Source organism: Gallinula chloropus, assembly GCF_964237585.1.
Source record: "Gallinula chloropus genome assembly, chromosome: 2".
Lineage (NCBI taxonomy): Eukaryota > Metazoa > Chordata > Aves > Gruiformes > Rallidae > Gallinula > Gallinula chloropus.
In genome coordinates this window covers 29236003-29255439 of record NC_140086.1, presented here as the reverse complement: position 1 = coordinate 29255439, position 19437 = coordinate 29236003, and the positions used below count along the sequence as shown (strand labels likewise).

The following is a 19437-nucleotide window of genomic DNA, read 5'->3' as shown; positions in this document are numbered from 1 at the left end:
GAAGGATCGAGAGAAACGTAAGTAACCTCAGCAGCAGTAGGGCAGTAACAAGAAAAAGGATAACTATGGGAAACCAGAAAAGAAAGTAGAAAAGAACACCCAGAAAAATTAAGAGCCAGCTGAGCAACAAGAACAGCAATAAGAAAGTGAGGATAAACAGGAGAGGGAAGAGGAGAAGTAGGAACAAGACAGAGTAGGAGAGAAAGGAGAGCATGGATCAAACAAGAAACAAGTGGTCCTGAAATACAATCAAAGCTCTAATTCTTATAACACTAGAAGTTCTCTTTTCAGGCTCAGGGCTAAGAGATGAGTATATAAATAATTGGTCCAGCTGTCTCAGGAGGGGAGGGAAAGAAGAGGAGCTGGGGTAGATTTTTCTCTTGAGTACTCTCTACTTTTAATCTTTTGTACCCAAAAGCAGTCAGCTAGCCCTCTGAATGCAGAAAGTCAACAGATGGAGCCACAGCCCAAAGCACCATCTATTTCTTTGTTTTCTCTTTAATTTCCACCTTAAGGATCTCTCCTTCTCCTGCTCTGGGGGATGGGGACATGCTAATGATCAGAGACTCATTAGAGGTTCTTCTGTGTATAACTGCAGGTGGTTTAGCATCTGTATGCGGCTCTTCCTCTTGTGCCGGGGGTGCAGATGAGGCTGTGGGCTCTGCCGGCTTCTTCTCTTGTTCAGGTTTCTCCTCTTGCTCAGGCTTCTTCTCCTCTTCTTCAGGTTTCTTCTCCTCTTGTTCAGGCTTCTGCTCCGTTTCCGTCAGAGTTTCCTAGAAAGAGGAAGTTTCATGTTTTCCAGTGCTGCTGCAGGAATTTGGGAAGTAGTTCTATTCTGCAGATGCAGTGGAAAGGCACAGCGTGGATGCTGTGATTAATGTCTGCAGTGCACAGCAATTTGTATTTAGATGCTGAAAATCAGTTTCTAAGTGAAAAATGCAATTTCAGAACCAGAAAGTCAACATAGAACCTGGGAAAAGCTTGTGGGCCATGATAGTATCTGCTTCTTACTAATACAGCGGCGTGAAATGTGCAGGTTTAGGGGCACACAACCCTTCCTTTCTTTCCTTTCCTTTACCTACTTACACAAGCATAGAAAGAAAAAGTGTTGTGTAAATCCTGACATACTGCCCAGCGCCACAGTTCCTTGGCCGAGCCTGTTTGCTATTACATTCGCACGTCAGGTTGGGCAATGTTTCTGTTCCAATCAAAGTGCTGCAGTAATTTGTGTCAGCAAAGTTCTTTATTTAACTTTAAAAAAGAAATAAATAAAAATTACTGACAGTTCAGCTATAAATACAGAAAAGGGTTCTGCCACCTTTTGATAAATGTACAGAACTGAGCAGGTTCTTATTAACATTTCTCAGAGCCGAGTATAATGTGGGGATTATTTTCCATGAACTAAAGTAACAGTTTTCTCACAAGTGCAATATATTAGAGATTTAATCAGTTTTAGCTGGGTGGGCCAAACTTTAATTTCTGTCTTCAGGATCTCTGACAACCAGAGATCTGACTCTGAATCAGAAAGTTCAAAGTGTGATTGAGTCAGCTGGATCAGATTACTCTCTTAGGATATTTCTGTATTTAATGGTGTTTACATAAAATTTGAAGATCAGATGCCCTTAGTGCCCCTGTAAAGTCTGTTTTATCCCTACTTTCTTTGAGGATTTTTGTTTGGTTGCTTTTTTTCCTTGTTTTTCCTCTGGTTTTGTTTTCTCTGCTTTGCACAGAGTCTGCATCCAGGAAGATTTAAGCCAAATTTTAGAATTAGTGTTTACAGAGATTCATTACAGTGATCATATCTCAGCTACTGGGAGTTTTTGCCGTTAATTGCAGACAAGCTACATTTTTGTCCACTCTGCCCAGGCCCTTTCCTATTTCCCTCTTCAGCACCGGATTTATCTATTTTCTGTGGCATTACCTTAATGTCTCGTTCTCTCTTCAGCTGCAGCAGCTTAGCAAGGCCATCTTTTCCTTTACCTCCAAGCATTGCTTTAAACAATTTTGGAGTTTCCTGTTTCTGCCCAAACAGACTGGCCAAGCCCCGTGGTTGTTGCACTGGTGGTCCTGGAGGAGGTTTCCCCTTCTCCTTCAGCAGCACCCTGGAGATGGGAAGGAATGAGAACAGGCAGCAGTGCTGTGAACGGAGCAGAGTTCCTCTAAAGATAAAACGTCACATTCATGGATGAAAATCTGGCAACTTTTCCAGCAAATTGGCTTTTGTCCCAGGTCCAGTGGCAAGAGCAAAGCTGGAAAGGGCAGGGGTTTTACCCCAGCCCTGGTGGAGTTGGAGGCTACTGTTTAATTTGAAGTCATAATCACTGAGTTGTTTGTGTTGGAAAAGACCTTTAAGATCATCAGGTCCAACCATTAACCTGGCACTGCCATTTCCACCACTAAACCATGTCCCTGAGCACCACATCTACATGTCTTGTAAATACCTCCAGGGGTGGTGACTCATCCATTTCCCTGGGCAGCCCATTCCCATGCATGACAACCCTTTTAGTGAAGAATTTTTCCTAATATCCACTCTAAACCTCCCCTGACACATCTTGTGGCCATTTCCTCTTGTCCTACCACTTGTTACTTGGTAGACGAGATGAACCTCATCTGGCTAGAACCTCCTTTGAGGTAGTTAGAGAAAGCAATTCAGGTCTCCCCTCAGCCTCCTAAACAACCCCAGTTCCCTCAGCCGCTCCTCATAAGACTTGTGCTCTAGACCCTTCACCAGCTTTGTTCTGTTTTGGACACATTCCAGCACCTCAATGTCTTTCTTACAGTGAAGGGCCCAAAACTGAACACAGCACTCAAGATGTGGCCTCACCAGTGCTGAGTACAGTCACTTCCCTACTCTTGCTGGCCATATGTTTTCTAACACAAGCCAGGATGCTGTTGGCCTTTTTGGCCACCTGGGCACACTGCTGGCTCATGTTCAGCCAGCTGTCAACTCAACATTCCCAGGTCCTTTTTCTGCAGGGCAGCTTTCCAGCCACTCTTCCCCAAGCCTTTAGCATTGGATGGGATTGTTGTGATGCAAGGCACTGAGCCGCCTTGTTTGCCTCAGCCTATCAATCCAGCCTCTGATGAGTCCCTCCCTCCAGCAGATCAACAGTCCTGCCCAACTTGGTGTTGTCTGCAAATTTAGCATGGATGCACTTGATCTCTTTGTCCAGATCATTGATAAGGATATTAAAGAGAACTGGCCTCAGTTCTGAGTCCTTGGGAACACCACTTGTGACCGGTAACTCCTTTAACCACAATTCTTTGGGCCTGGCCATCCAGCCAGGTTTTTTTACCCAGCAAAAGTACATCTGTCCAAGCTACAAGCAGCTGGTTCCTTACCTATATCCTGGAAAATAAACAAGTCCAGGCTTAAATTAAAGTGTCACAAAGCAGATGAGAGTTTTATAAGGTAAGGAGGAGGACAGATGCCTCATACCTGAGATAGAAGTCTCTTACCTGGCCTTCTGTATTTAGTGCTTAATTTGAAATCCAGCTGATGCTTGTGGAAGTAATAGTTTACCAAACTAACTCAGCCTGGCTCATGTCTCATAGGTTAGATTAGACAGTGGTACTTATTTTTGGTCTTCTTCAGTAGAAGAAGATACCCTGGAGATATAAAAATTGCTGCCAATCATGTAGCAGATGAGATTTTCACACCCTTCTATAGCTGTACTGATTTGCAACCATAACGACAAGAAGTGAGAATGAACGACAAGGGTAAAGATGAGATGACAGTTCCAAGATAGATGGAACCAGTGAAAAGCAGAGGCTTTCAATTTCTATTATGTTACTCTTAGTTTTCAAGGCAACTTCCCTGTCCTTGCAAAAGCCCTGAACTAAGGCTTTCTTACGACCAAGGACTATGCTTGCAGTCTGAAGTGCAGTAAATCCCATAATACTGTCATTTTCTCCAGCATCCTGTGCTTTGTAACTCTGGGGATTTCAGAAGTAAAGACTTTAGTTTTTAAAGTTTTATTGTCATGAATTTAAAAAGTGCACTTCAGTGGCTTGCATGGATTTATTATGTAAAGACCATACAGTGAGTATCAGGCAGGTGATAATGGAACTAATTTCTTGCTTGAATAACTCCTTTGAGTTTATTTCAAGGAGCCCTTTAAAGGTGTGGGATGGCCAATGCAATCCTACAGGGGAACTCTAACATAAATCTTCCAGGGCAGAGCAGCTGAAAACTTGGTTCCAAAACAATGTAACTGCAATCTTCATCAAAGCAGATCAAAGTAGTGCACAAATCTCCTGGTGGTGCCTTGTTTTTCTAGAGACACAGCTGACCACAGATTGAGCACAGGAGTTTTGGAAGAATTAGTGGATGCCTAGGCAGGTGAGCAGAATACATGGCCTCCAGCATAGGGTAGGTACTGTGTATCTTAAAATTAAGCAGAATATCCTATATCTAGGCTGATATCTAGAGTGGGCTTTGGGCTCAAGTGGGAATGCAGATATGAAGGATTGTCGGTCTGGATGCTCTGTAGAGGAAGGAGAATTCAGTGGCTTGGCAGCATATGATTAAAGCAAGCAAGAAAGAAGGAAGTATGGGACAGAGAGGCTTACCAGGAAATGAAGGGTATACAACGGTTTAGAAAGAAGCTGGAGAAAAGTCAGGAAGGATAAATTCTGGGGACCATCAGTCAGAGGATTTGTTCTATCTTTCTACCTTTAATACTGGTTTTGCAAATTGGGCAACCAGCCCATTCTCTGTCTAGGTTCCTTGTTCCTGAGGGATGTGATGACTCCCAAGATACTGCTGTTTGACAGCCAGGGCTATTGAAACATGCTGAATGCAATCATCTGCTAGCACCTCCCTAAACAAAATGTCACTCCTGTGCTATGTTTAGTCTTCTCTAGTGGTATTTCAAGTATGGGAGCAACCTTCCAACCTTTGATAGCAATGCAAGGCAACTGCTTAGAACAATGAGTGCTAAAGTATACTAATAATGACAAACTGTTTCATGTATTTGGGCATTTTACATGGTAGCAAGGTACTAATTTTCTCGTAATTCCATGGCAAAAATCTGTCAATATTTTGTCCTTTCACAGCTGGGGAAACGGTGATCCTAGCAAGCTTCAGACAAAGCAAGATGAAAAGCAGTTTGGGTTTAAATTCCCATTCCAGAATCCTTTAGAACAAAATGCACACCTCTCTAATCTGTGTAGGATCTCGTTGGACCTGTCAAATCTGTTCCCAACTACTGCCTGAGGTTTTGGAAATGCATTCAGGTCTGTGGGTGCATTTAAGCATATCTCTGTAGAATTCATTGCAAATGTTTGTTTGCACCTTTTAAAACCTACTCCTTAACTGACATCTGTCCTGCAGTTTCTTTCTTGACTATGTAAGGAGTCTGGGTATCCAGGTATCTCTTACTTGTTTTGTTACCTGAAACACAATGGAGAATACAACTACATTCAGGGCTTCATTCTGCTTACCACATTTCCACGACCCTTGGAATCCCTGCCAAGACCATATCTTCCACCAGATACTATCAGCAAATCCGACCTCTATAGACAAATGTGTTTACATCTGCCACTCTCCCAAGAAAGGAGCGCAAATCTGTCCAGAAGCCACAACTGTCCATTATGCAGCTAAATAATGTGACTAAAAAACCTGTTATTAGGACATACTTTGCTTTCTTCATGAGAAGTTTTTCTGAGTCAGGATAATGCACCAAGATTTCATTGAGTGTTTTCTTGTCCAGAATGAAAAGGTTGGCAAAACCATGAGCCACCACGTTGGCAGTCCTTCGATTTCCTCCACCTGCAGCTAATAGGCTGGAATGAAAATAAGCATCTTCAGTCACATTGTTAGTTGTCCCAGTGAGGAATCTCTTGGCTGAGGAATCTCTCTGTTAAAGTAGTCTTAAAGCTCACTTACATGCCCAAATGTTCTACCTGATGTTCTGAAAAGTCCCTTTGCAATTGGGATTAGAAATACCTTCTTGCCTCAGGAAGGCAAATCGTCAGGCATATGTTTATGTTAAGGACATGAAAATTATTGCTTGATAGAGAAATTTCTCCCAAGAGACCCCCACAGCAAGAGCAGCCTTTATTTTAGTCCTCACGTGAACTTGTCATTTCATTAATTTTATTGTTGAAAATTATTTACGTCAGAAGTAGAGCAGCACAAGTCCATTATTATTGAAAGAGTTATTTACAATGAAGAATGATTCTCCTAGAATTTTAATTTCCCTGGGTGAGTAACCTCTGTGGGACTTTGGTTTTCAGTTTTCTCACATACCACATCTCACGTTTGAATGTTGGCAGGTTGAATCACATGGATGAGAAAGGTCTTTCAACCTGACAGTTACAAATGTGTCTGCCAGAAAAAGAAGGCTGTTTTGTTTGAAAGTAAGGCATTAGACCAGTTTAATAAGCAGCAGTTGGCCATAGGAGGGGTATCCACATAAGCACTGTATGTTGTACAAATTAAAACCAAAAAGATTCATCTTGCATTAAGCGAATTAAATGGAGAGACTTCAGTTCTCAGCTATGGTGATATGCAAGAGAGGTTGCATTTTGCTTTTAGTACTTAAACTGCTTTATCACTGCATTCAATGAGATCTACCCTAAAATTTGTCCCATAAATATCTTGCAGTGAGTTAATATTGTTAGAGAATATTTAACAATATTAGTTATTAATAAAGGCTATTATGGACCCCATAAACTAGGAATGAATTTTAATCAAGTATATAAAAATTGTGATTAATATTAAATATCTTTGTAGAACATATTCATAAATTAAATCCTAAAGATTATATATTATGTTTTATAAAGGACAGTCTGAGACCTCTGCAACTCTGTGTACAAGGCTATTTTTTCTGCACATGCCACAAATACTCACACACATGCAGAGTGGTTTTTCTGCAACCCAAGACAGCAATCAATAGATGAACTCAAGCTGAAAATGTGGTATGTGATCTTCTTTCTAAACAATTCTGTACAATTCCGCAGGTAGAATAAAACTATTTGCACAATAAGAAAAGCAGCTAAAACAAATTGCAAACAGCTTTTGAGTTCTGATGAATCACTTCTCAACAAGTCATTGAACAATCATTTTCAGGCTTTCCTAACAGAAAGCTCATTTTATTGAGGCAGACTAGGACTAAAGAGATCAACTTTTTTCATTATGGTGATGATGTGAGGTGAATTTTACAAGAAAGTCCTTGATCGAAAAGAACCTTCTTTTACTAAGGACAGTGTTATGGACTTAATCATCTGGTTTGGCTAATGTGCTAAGAGTTACATATTAGACCAAATTTTTTAAAATAACTACATTTGCCTTGCAATGGTTCTTGATAATGTCATCCTGGCATTAATAAAGAACTTTGCTTTTTTCACCTGACATTTTCTATTCCAGTTGTTAGCCTGCAATGATGTAGTATTACCATGAGATAATAACTTTTGAATTCTTATGCTAGCAGATTCAATTTAGAGGTATAAAGTTGTCAGAGCAATGACTCAGTTTATCTATTTTATTTTTCAATAGCTGATCTCTGTCAGAAGCTGCTGTTCATTGAAATTAGCTGGTTGATCAGCACATCACCTGAACATGCAGGGTTGTGGCAGCTCGGCACCTATGTGCTTATGGAGACAACAGGTAAATTGGATAAGGGAAATAGGCCTGGGTCTTGCTTTTGAGCAGGATGTTAAACACCAAAGGGCACAACTCATTTAAAAGCAGCAGCTGCCACTTTCTGGGAAATCCTGGGGCAAAGTGGAAGAAGTAATCTTCCACAAAGCTAAGGCCTCCCTTTAGTTTTGATTTTTTTTTTTAAATAAAAGTTAAAGTTACAAAATAGTAGAAAGGTTAAAGCTGAGACCAAACATTTAGAGATCTTCCTGTCAAAAAAATTACATGTAAGAGAGAAATATTTTAATTTTTCCAGAGTTACCATTTTCTGGTAGGAAATTGTTCCAATGAAATAACAGTACATGGATGAATGAGGACATCTGGCTTAAAGTGTAAATTTATCTGGGCTAATGAGGTGTTGTGTTATAGTTGAATTTCTCTCATTCTCAATTGTCTGTGCAGACAGGCTCTCATTAGGGCAGCAATCTGTTTGCCTCTGAATCTGAGATTATTTTGCTTACCCAAACTGCTATTATCTATACAGGAAAGTAGCGACGAGGGTAAGATGTTAATTGGAAGGCAAGTCCTATTACTTAATCTGTTTCTGTAATAATGTTCAAGGCTGAAACTAGCAAAGGACTTGTTTGACATCAGCCTTGCATCGGCCTTCTGGTATAATTCCGTGAATTTTTTTTTTGAAATAAACATCTTTTGTTTTCTTCAACTCCTTTGCCCTCAGAGACTTTTTAAGCATCATTTACATGCATTTTGAACAGGGCGAAATTGAACAACAAGTGTCTTATAAATCATGTAGTTAAAGCACTCCGAATGAAGCCGGCGTATTTCTCTAAACACATCTTGAATCAGAAATCAGAAGGAAATCAGCCTGATATCAGGTGATGACCACACTATGAATACTGGGGGGAAAACTTGGATGTGCTAAATGGAGTGATGTTGCATGCACTAAAGAATGGGGTTCTTTCATTTTCTTCTGCTATACGGTATTCAGAAGACCTTGACAGAACTTACATAGAGAGGCACTATACAAACTCATTATTTTCTAACATTATTTGCCACAAGGAAGAGGATAAATCTCCACCGATACACTTAGCGCTTCATGTCTTTTCTTCAATTTTGAGGATGTCTGCTAGTTGCTGTGCATTTTCTCCTCCAGCTTATCCAGTGCCTGTCATTTATATGCAAATTACATGTGTCTGAACTGGTATGCTGCCGCAGTAGGTCAGCAATGAATAAAACAAGACTGGAAGTGTAAAGTTATAGCATTGCTGAGGGTTTTAATGGCCATATGTGCAATTATGTGAAGAGCAGCATGTTCTGGGAAATGAATCTTTACAGGCTGTTGTGTATTTCTCACGTGGAAACAAGCACTCACCTGCATTAGATCAAAAGTCTGACAATCCCTTCCTCGTTTGCAACCAATCATAATCATTTCTCAGTTTAAAAAATTACGTCCTTGCTCCGAGTGCAAGACTAATAAATAATTGAAAACTGTGTGCGTGTTAAATATCTGGACTGCAGTAGCTTTTCCTCTTATCTTTTCATTATTCAGCTCTTACTGAAAGCCAGTGCGTTCTCAGCCTTTCCACACAACTTACAGCACGGCATTTTGTTTTGAGGCTTTGCTCAGGTACTGTATTGTCACACAGAGAAATGCCTTTCAAATAACCTCCTCTCAAGGAGCTGATACAATTTCACTTTCCCACTCAGCAAAGAAATGTCCGTATCTGTGGGATATATCAGGTGTTTCCCACTTGAGGTCTAGGCAAGTTCTGCCTGCACGTCTGTGGATACACAGGAATGTTTCCCTTTCCACAGAGGAGACATGAGTAGAAGATAAATGTAAAACTGGCACAGAGCTGATTACCGCTTTTCAAAAGGCAGATTAAAGCTACCAGCAAGAGGATTAACAATAACAGGAAGGCAGCTGGAGGAAATCAAGAATCCAGTTTATCACATGCAGCAGCACATGTATTTTGTTACTTTTCCTCAGGCCAACCACAGCAGGGGGACACGGTGCCTAAAATCCAGCACTTGGCTAATTGGGGAGCGTGGCCCATAAGAGTTAATGGATTCTGCATAGCAACCACATGGAGAATAGAAAATGTGTTTGTAACCACGTGAGAAAAAATTTATTCTCCAGATAAACTCACATCCAAAAACCTGGTCTGTCAGCCTTTTTGTTGTTTTGTATGCTCTTAAACAAATACTTTTTCAAATGTGGACGCCTGATTTTCAGCAACATAATCCCTACTTCAGCTCCTAAATGAACCAGGCTTATTTGCTGGTTTAGATGCTTTTTTATCTCCTTTGTTGGAAATTAATTATCATTTTTACCATCTGCTGTGTAAGGGCAGTAAAATGCATCTAGTCCTGCTGCATTGAAGACCTCAGAACAGGAAGGTGTGTTAAATCTTTTAAATGCTGAAAGAGAAATCTGTATATCATTGTTTACATTGCTCAAAGCAGTAGTTTCAGATCTTGCCAGATTGGTCTCTGATGTTTCACTTAGATTTTCCTTCTCTTACCTGTATTGCCTTGCTCAGTGTCATCCTGCTTGTGTCTAACAACTTTCCAGCCTCCCTGTGGTAGCTGTCATGCTTACCACAAAGAAGTTAAAACATCCATGGATTATTTGAGCAGTTCCAAAGAAAGTGTTAGAAAGATCAAAGGACCTACCTGATCTCCCCAAATACAGCTCCTGCTCTGAGTGTAACTAGGACTTTTGTACCATCAGGGCCTCCAAGGACTTGAACTTCACCTTGTTTAATGATGTACATTTCTCTGCCAATCTCTCCCTGGGCAGACAAACACAGAAATAGCTCATGTTTTAGCTGAGCAGCATGGTTGGTTGTTTTGTTTTTTTTTTTTTTGTTAGAATAATCTGATAAGCTATTCTTTAAATATCTTTCCACTTTCTCATCAATATGTTTACTGATATGATGGAGAAATAAATATTTGTGCTACTTTTCCTAGCACTGGGCATAAGCTCAAAGGGCTGACTTTGGCAGATTTAATTATGGCGTGGAACAGTATTTGAACAAAAGTATCACTACCTAGACCAGCTTGAGAAAAGAAGAGTAGGTAATAATCAGGATTTTAGTAGACATTTCCATCAACTGATCTGGTGGAAACTGAAGTACTTCAGCAGTGTATTTAAAAACAGGGAAGTGCAAAAAAGCCCATGCTTCATGTTCTAAAAAGCTTCAGTTTATACTATTATTTCTAATCATCACTTACTAATTTAAAAGGAAAATAAGAATAAACAATCATTCAAAACTTTTTCTACTTTTATGCAGTCACTGGATGGTATAAGAGGTTATTAGTTTATTTATTATCCTTCACATGATCTATTAGGATTCAAAGCATGACATGTAATTTACAACAAAAACCAGGCCAGCTGGAGCAATATAAGGGCCTTCACAATGATGATTACTGTAACAGTCCTCCCAACATCCCCAAAAGACACGCAAATATATATTTTTCTACTTGTGCAGCTGGAGTAACTGAGACAAAGCAGCAATTTCATTTTAAAAGTGAAAAGGCAACAGCAACAAAGACAGAACTGAAAATGCTGGGCTTGCTCTTCCTATCCCTTCCCTTGCATCTCCAAGCCTGTGTGTTGAAGCCTCCTTGGTAAAAGACAACGAGGACAACATAGCTCCAAGGTGTCATTTATTATCTCTGTTGTGGCAGAGTCCCAGCTGCAGCCTAAAATCCTTTCATACTGTGCACTGTACAACCAGACACCCTAAACTACTCTTCCATCCTTCCTACCCAACAGCAATTACATCCATCGCTGCCTGTGAGGATGTTACATGCCTTTTGAAAGGAGACTTACGTTCACTTGGTCAGAAGCAGGGCTATTACCATACCATAGAGCCGTGTCTGAGCCAAAAGGCTGAGAAAAGATGGGTGTCTTTGCTAAGGGACAGAGTGACAGCCTTGAGCTGGAAGTCTGGAGATTGCTCAAAGCTGTGATTGTAGGGAGACCTAGATCAGATGCAGCTGATCTTGCTGTAGGGGATGAAGTGTATTTTTTACGTTCTTGGATAACTCCATTTAAAAGTTTCTGAATACACAAATGAAACACATGCAGCGTATCATACAGTGAGTTCTGCAGGCTAGGTTTCCATCTATATTTCTACAAAAAAATAAGCTTTCTTTATTTTAACACTTTAAACTTCGTGATGTATCATTAGATAAGCCATATTTACATTGAGTACTTTCCCATGTCACTATAATTTTATGTTTGATAATGTAAGTAATAAAATCCATATTGTCTTGTTCCAGGTGGAAACCTAAGAGCATATTTGTTATTGTTAGAGTACCTTAATTACTTCTATGCTATGTAATTCACTCAGGATTAATTTTATTTAAAATACACTGTTGACCGGTATCTGAACCATTTTTCTACAATGCATACCATAATTATTAATTGAAAGGGAAAACAATGCTCACCTTTTTGCAGACAAAATCACCAGGTAAATACACAATGGATTTCAACCTTAGCAGCATGTCATATATCATCTGGGTATCACACCCCTGTTAAAATAGTAAGAATTGATTGCTTTATTAATTTAGTAACACAAGAGACTATCAGTGCTAACACTGGGCAGCAAAAAACAACAATTGCATGAATGGTCTGGGGATTCGAAAGTGGAATGCAATCTTAGAACATCATAAGGATGATCTTTTAAAGCAGAGGAAAGACTGAAAGAACTGTCATTTCAGAAACTTATAAAGTTTCCTTTTAGGTTGAACATCACTTCATTTTTTGCAAAGTAAGCTTCTGTACATCCAGCTTTGGTGCAGAAGCTTAGTTAGTGCTATGTTCACAGCCTTATGGGTCTCTCATCATACTTTTTTTTTACTGGTCCAAGGGAAAAAAAAACCAAACCAGAACATAAAAAATGTTGGTATGAATTTGTGAATTCCATGGCTTCAGCAAATATGGCAGAAATCATGACACTATGTAATGATTATCAGAGATATTATATGGTTGGATTTTTTTCAATCACCCTAATGAATGAACTAGCATTAAGGTTACTGTACGTTGAGACTACTTCTAAAATTGCAGTTTCTCCGTGCTTTTGTTGTTAAAAATCCAATTTTTAGTACCACATGTAAATTGTATCTCTGGGAAAATACAACAAAGAGAAAGTTACTGAAGAGAAGCATTCACTACATCAGCACCGTGGTGCCAAATACATAGCGCTGGTGGTTTCTCAGGCAGTGCGAGGCAGTACACAGCAAGGCAAATGAACTGTATTAAAAATGACATTCTTCTATGTTTAGCTGTTTAGCTCTTGGGATTAGTTATACTCTGAAATCACAGTCTGACGACAGCATTAGCTTTAATATGTCAATAGAACAGGGCTATGCCTTAATCTGATTTGCCTTTTTTCTTTTTGTTTTAAATCCCTGCTGACACAAAACATTCCAAGGCAGGTGGGTACTTGGCTTTGTCCTGACATGTCTCCACTGACTGAAATATTTCTTAGACATATTTTGCTTTGTGTATAATAATCATGCTCTTAATAATCATGCTCTTAAGTGTTGCAAGATGTACAAAACAAGGTTTCTGCCTCAGGAATCCCACGCATTTCTGTATTCTGTAAAACTACTTGCTTTGAATAAGTCAACTTTATTGACAATGGCAAAGTTCACATCAATTGCAATGGCTAATTGCATTTTGGTTGGCATCTGCTCCAGTAATTCTGATTCATCTGTAAAAGAAAAAAGACCAAGCACACTCAGTTAAATACAAAGGAAGAATGAAAGGATGTTAAGAAAAATGATCATTGTACAGAAAATAAAGCTTAATGGAGCTATTCTAGCCATAATGACTTCAAATGAGGAAGCTGCCAATATGTTTTTACTAAGATAGTGTCTTTTAAGTTGCATATCCATATTTATATAGAAAATTATGTATAGAGTCACAGAATCATAGAATGGCATGGGTTGTAAGGGACCCCAAGGATCATAGAGTTCCAACCCCCCCTGCCACAGGCAGGGACACCAACCTCCAGGCCTGGATCTACACAAGGCTGCCCAGGGCCCCATCCAACCTGGCCTTGAACACCTCCAGGGATGGGGCATCCACCACCTCTGGGCAGCCTGTTTCAGCAGCTTGCCACTCTCTGTAAAAAACTTCCCCCTAATATCTAATTTAAACTTTCCTTCCTTTAGCTTTAGTCCATTCCCCTCCTGTCCTGCCATTGTTTACCCTTTTAAAAAGTTGATTCCCCTCCTGTCTGTATGCTCCCTATGTTAATAAAACATGTGAAATAGTAAGCATCATATTGCTTTGGAGCTGTTTCTTTTCTAAAGTAAATTGAAATCCCTCCTTACATGCAATTCAGAAAAGAAGAAATACGAATTCCACCCTAGATCTGCATCTATACAACCACTCTTACTGGGAGTTTCTGTGTAACTGGAATTGGCAAGCCTTACCTAGCATTCCCTGAGAGTCCCACGTATATTCATACCAGGTACGAACACGGTTTTGGACAATTCTTGGAATAGAATATGTGTTCATATAGGAGACAGTGTTGTCCATACTAGAACGGTAGTAGTTCTGCCCTGCTGTAGCTGCTCCAATTACATCTCTCATCTGCAAGCATCAGTTGGTCTTACTACACATTTCAGTAAAAATAGTCCTGGATTGAATATCTTATCAACAACATATAAAAAGAATAAAACACTTCTTCACAGAATTACTGATTAATTAATTATACATTCAGCTACGTGTTTTGAATAGGTGCTTCATCCACTGTTTCAGAAGCATTACAGATTTAATCTAATTGTATTCAAAAGTATTTTAAAGGAATAATTTGTGGGTTTCAACTTACTCTTCTGTCTCATATTTCTGGATATGGATGAAAAGTATAGATAATGCTTTTCTTAAAGATCCATAATCAAGCTACTATGCAGTTGGTGTGCAAAGCAAGTCAGAAATGAAGCAAACTGGGTTGAATTTCTCTAATAACATCAGTTGGCACCACTAGAATTAAGATCCTGACAATGTTTAAATAATTGAGTGAATCTCGTTAAGTTCTAAAAATGCACTTTGGACTGAAAATTGTCCTTAGAGATTTTAGTGCAGGAGCATAATTTCAAATTCCAACATGAATGTAATCTGGTTCTTAGTAATTGGAAGAGTTAACATCCATAGATATTCCTTCTTCAAAAGCATAACCATATAGACATGTTTTAGTCAAATGGCCTCATATTGCAGCGGCCAAGGATTAGTGTGTTGGTGGTCTGAAATCTCTTTATTATAGAGCTAGGAATGACAATTTGGAGTCAAGTATGCTAAACTGGGAGTAAGTCAGTAATTGTAAGAGCTCTTTGCACACAGGAACTGTACCAAGCCACAGTGAAGATGTTTGTGTTTTAAGGTTTAAGGTCTGAGCCTGCAAATGACTACACTGGTTACAAAAATTAATCTGCAGAATCTTTGGGAATGATGCTTTCATTGACAGCTATACCAGCTCAGAAAAAAACTATAAATGTGCCACTCCAAAGTTTAATCCAGTATACTTCAATTCAGTATAAATACTTTATATGAACTACTTTGTTTTATTTTTGGTAATTCTTGTTTGTGCATGAATTTTAAATCCTATAGGCAAGGGACTGTTTTGTGATGATTATCTCTTCTTGCACTTCTAAACAGCAAGAGACATGGAATTTTTAACTGTTTGATTGAATTTTCAAATCCTGTATTCAAAATAAAGTTTAAATTTGAGTTTTTGTTTTTCCTAATAATTCTTCCACTAACAGACATATACAAATCAAAAGGTCTGGAATTTCTGTTGGAATCTGATAAAACTGTCTCAAATAGAACCGTAGCATTTGATTTTCTGTAGGCAAGGTATTTTATATAGATCAAGTTTAATAGTTACAAACCAGAAATATTTCAATTATATTAATTTGGAAATATATCTGATTTCCTGTGCTATGGGCTTTTTTTTTGCTCCTGTCAAATGAGAACCAAAAGAAACAGAAACCAGTTAATTTTCAGGTGAACAAAAGTATTACAATTTATGGAAGAGAATAGAATTCCAGTTTGACAAAAATCCTGGGATTTCCATTAAGATCATTATATTGGCAGTAGCATGTCTTATTCATGACTTATTCAGTAATTTGTACATATTAATATCATATTTACAATTATATTTTTTATATCAGATTAACAATATAGTGTGAATTTTAAGAAGTTGTCTCTGGCTGTGATGAAGAAAAAACCAAGTATTTGTCAGAATAAGTACAAATGACAGTTAAGTACAGGGATGTACAGATGGAAGCTAAATTTTTTCCCATAACTAAACTTAATGAAATTGACTATATTATCACTATATTACAGTAATTTGAACATATCTTGCTATTGAGGTCTTGATGTACCTGTCCAATTAAGCTGGAGAAGACAAAGACACCCAAGAAAAAATTCAGCAGTTGAAAAACTATCTCAAACAGGGTTTGTGGTTCTGGGAGGCCACCGATGGTGATTAAAGTACGAACTGCCCAGTAGTAACACCTCAGATACCTGTGGATACAGACAGCATTTTTGTTATTGGCTGTGGTTACTTATGTAGTGGAAGTTAAACATATTCTCCTTCCCTGTATGTGTCTCCTCTCTCTTCCTTCTCATACCTGAACTGTGAGCTCTTTGGGCAAAGACCTTTTGTTCTCTTTGTACAGCCCTCTTTGTACAACCTTGTGCATGACAGAACCTGTTGCTTTCAAGCAGTGTATTTTTATTAGTATGATAGCACCAGTTTAGGAAAGCAACAAAAGACCAGGACAGAATTTTTGGTTTTGTTTTTTTTTAATTTTTTGAGGGTAGTCATACTAGCTCTCATATGTATAAAAGTGCCTTGGCATCTCTAAGCTTCTGTTTTAAATTTTGTTCTAGAACATGGCACCAGTAGTAATGCAGCATCCCCCATACTGTGCAGCCGGGAGTAATTAGTTTAAATCATTGTTATGAATGCGCTATCATTTCCTTCTCTGAGCTAACAAGTAATTGGTTTAGGAATATTTTTAAAGGCCGCCTACTGATTAGAATTTGACTTCCTAAGTCTCTGTACAATCAGACTTCAGCTTCACTAATGATTAGGAGTGGAAGTTTGTTTTCTTTAATTGTACAATGAGATTTTTCTATTATTTCATCTATCACTATTGCTTCAAAACCAATGAAATTCCTTCTATTTGTTGATTTTTATGGAGTTTGAAATAAAAACAACACAGCAGAAATACTTCTGGAGATGTTTGTTTTGAAATAGATAGTCTTGCATACATCTTTTCAAACTTACTCTGAATCTGAGGCCACCTGATCTGGTTGCACACTTCAAGTGCACATTGTAGTTTGGTGGCCTCCACTTTTAAACTTCTCTCATATTAAGAGATGAGATGTCCTATTTATAAATGGTCTGCATAACAAAACAGTTGAGGGTCAGTTTTATACACGTATAAGAAAATCAGGTCACAATAACAAGCAATTCCATTGAGGGTTTTCATTTAAAGTCATTTGAAACTTGTTTCAAGTCTTTCACCTAAAATGTCAGGCTTTTCCAAGCAATCGATTTTAGCTTTTCATTATGAAGTCACTTTTTTCTTGGGTGCAGATTAATGAAATGTAGTAACAACGAACACGTTAACCGTAGTTTTCTAGTTTTAGATTCTAACAGCCAAATCTCTTTGTTTTCATTCAGAATCCTTAAGTCAAAAAATCATGGCATATCTGCTCTCATACCATTTTTCCTTCTCAGGGTTGCAAAATTAACAAGATTACACCACTATAATGTTTTCACTTGGTTTCAAAGAAAATCATCACCTATGCATGCTTCCAGCAAAGTATGTGTTGGTGGCAGCTTTCTCTTAGACTTTTGTGGCATAAACAAACAGTAAGAAAAAGCCTCAGATCTGTTTTGGAGGAACTGCAGATTTAAGCATAAAATGATATCTCTAGCTCGTCTGAGGAGAATTACCATTTAAAGTATATTAATATCATATTCATTTGCCATAACTGAGAATGCTGTAGTGCTTGAAGCTTGTATAATTTATGAATATAAATGTAAAAAAATCAACATTATTTCTCTGCTAGTCACTATAAGAAACAAAAGTAATTAACAAACTCCTTCACTCCCAATGGCCTTGGATGCCAAGCTTGCTAAGTCCACCGTGATAGACAATATAATCTTCATTCTAAGAATGTCTACAAAAAATGAAGGCAGCTCCTTAAAGGGATTTAGGGGTCACTTTCTTCTCTGCAGCATTGTATCTCCAAAATGTGATAGATTTTTTTCAGGTCTGCCCACCCCTTTTAGCAGATGTAGTTAATGCAGTGTATTCTGTAATTTTACATCAAAAGAAACTTTCTACTGGCAGTCACATGATATTCACTATCTCTGAGGCACAGGTTTTATATTTTCTCCGTTTATGCATTTTATTGTTTTTATTTTAATCTAAAATGAAAGTTACGCAGTTGAAATACAAAGTAGATTTTTTTTTCCCCTAAGAAGGGAAGAAAAGAGGTTGTAAATTTTATTTAAGGAAATCCAGAGAAAACAGACTCCTATTTCAACAGTATTAGCAGTTCTGCTTCCTACTAGCAAGTGTCTGGAAACCATTGTTGCTCACCATACGGCTTGCTAGACTGCTATAAAATTACTGTTGAAGCAAACAACATGAGACAAGAAAGGACTTTTCCCTCTGCACAACACAAAGAGTGTGTTTATCCTTCAGGCAATCAAGCTACTGGATTTTTCCCTAAAATAAGTCCTAGGTATGAAAACATACCTAGCATTGCAAGTAAGATATCTTGTAATGTTATACCAAAAGAAATACCTTTTTCATAAAATTCCGTTTCAGAATATGTTAAACTTCTCACATGGCTTTGGTTAATACAGGTAAATCAAATCTTTGTGCATGTGGCTATCAGATTTTAAGGTGGTATTCTCACATTCATTTTAGCCCAGGGAAGCATTGTTTCAGGGCCGTCATATTTGACACCTTTCAGATTCCAACCAGGACAGGTTTAAGCAGAGTAAAGAAGTGGCCCTTATAATATGATACAGTCATGACCTCCTCCTTTGCACTCCTTTTTCTTAAGTCACTTACTCATCAGGTGGCTGTGGGAGTGATGATCTCAAACAAGATGGTGTAAATTACAAAAGCTTTTGTCTAGAAAGTGTGGGTGCAAGTAGGAGACCTGAAAGCCTGATGTGCTTGTGCTGGGCTGTGCCTTCAGCAGTTGTCTGGAGGTACAAAACTACCGCTGTAGAGCAAGCACTGCAAGTGGACACATCAGACCTATTGCAAGTGCAAGGTATAGCTGATAGCACGAGATACCCACTGAGTCTGTACCAAGAGCAGGAAGCAAGCAAAGCTATACAGAAACATCATCAGGGTGCAAATAGATGACTTGATTAATAAACATGCTGGAGATTTTACAAGGTACTTGTGGATGACTTGCAAAGAGCAGACAAAATATATCATGAGCAAATGGAATGATTTGTTTTATCCTAAATTTACTCTGGACCTGTGGGGTTTACATGGGAATTTCAGCTCCATAATTTTAGTTTCCCTTGTAGAACCACAGAATGTTTTGGGTTGGAAGAGATCTCAAAGATCATCTAGTTGCCACTCCCCTGCCATGGGCAGAGACATCCTCCTCTAGGCCCAGTTTCCCAAAGCCCCATCCAACCTGGCCTTGGACACTGCCAGGGAGGGGGCAGCCACAGCTTCCCTGGGCAACCTGTGCCAGGGCCTCACCACCCTCACAAGGAGGAATGTTTTCATTTTCTCTAATCTAAATCTACTTGCTTTCA

General features: G+C 38.7%; 1 protein-coding gene across 1 annotated transcript in view; it reads right to left on the bottom strand.

The window, feature by feature from the left end:
• Nucleotides 1-479: 479 nt before the first annotated feature.
• The window catches only part of CNGB3 (cyclic nucleotide gated channel subunit beta 3), a gene marked incomplete at both ends in the record, with an annotated part of 62500 nt that continues 43542 nt past the window's right edge, over nucleotides 480-19437 (bottom strand). Inside the window, 8 exons of the mRNA XM_084260589.1 lie at nucleotides 480-773; nucleotides 1922-2102; nucleotides 5641-5787; nucleotides 10283-10401; nucleotides 12065-12148; nucleotides 13235-13332; nucleotides 14060-14219; nucleotides 16010-16151. Of these exons, the coding sequence (XP_084116715.1) occupies nucleotides 480-773; nucleotides 1922-2102; nucleotides 5641-5787; nucleotides 10283-10401; nucleotides 12065-12148; nucleotides 13235-13332; nucleotides 14060-14219; nucleotides 16010-16151 (1225 nt within the window). The remainder of the gene's footprint in view (nucleotides 774-1921; nucleotides 2103-5640; nucleotides 5788-10282; nucleotides 10402-12064; nucleotides 12149-13234; nucleotides 13333-14059; nucleotides 14220-16009; nucleotides 16152-19437) is intronic.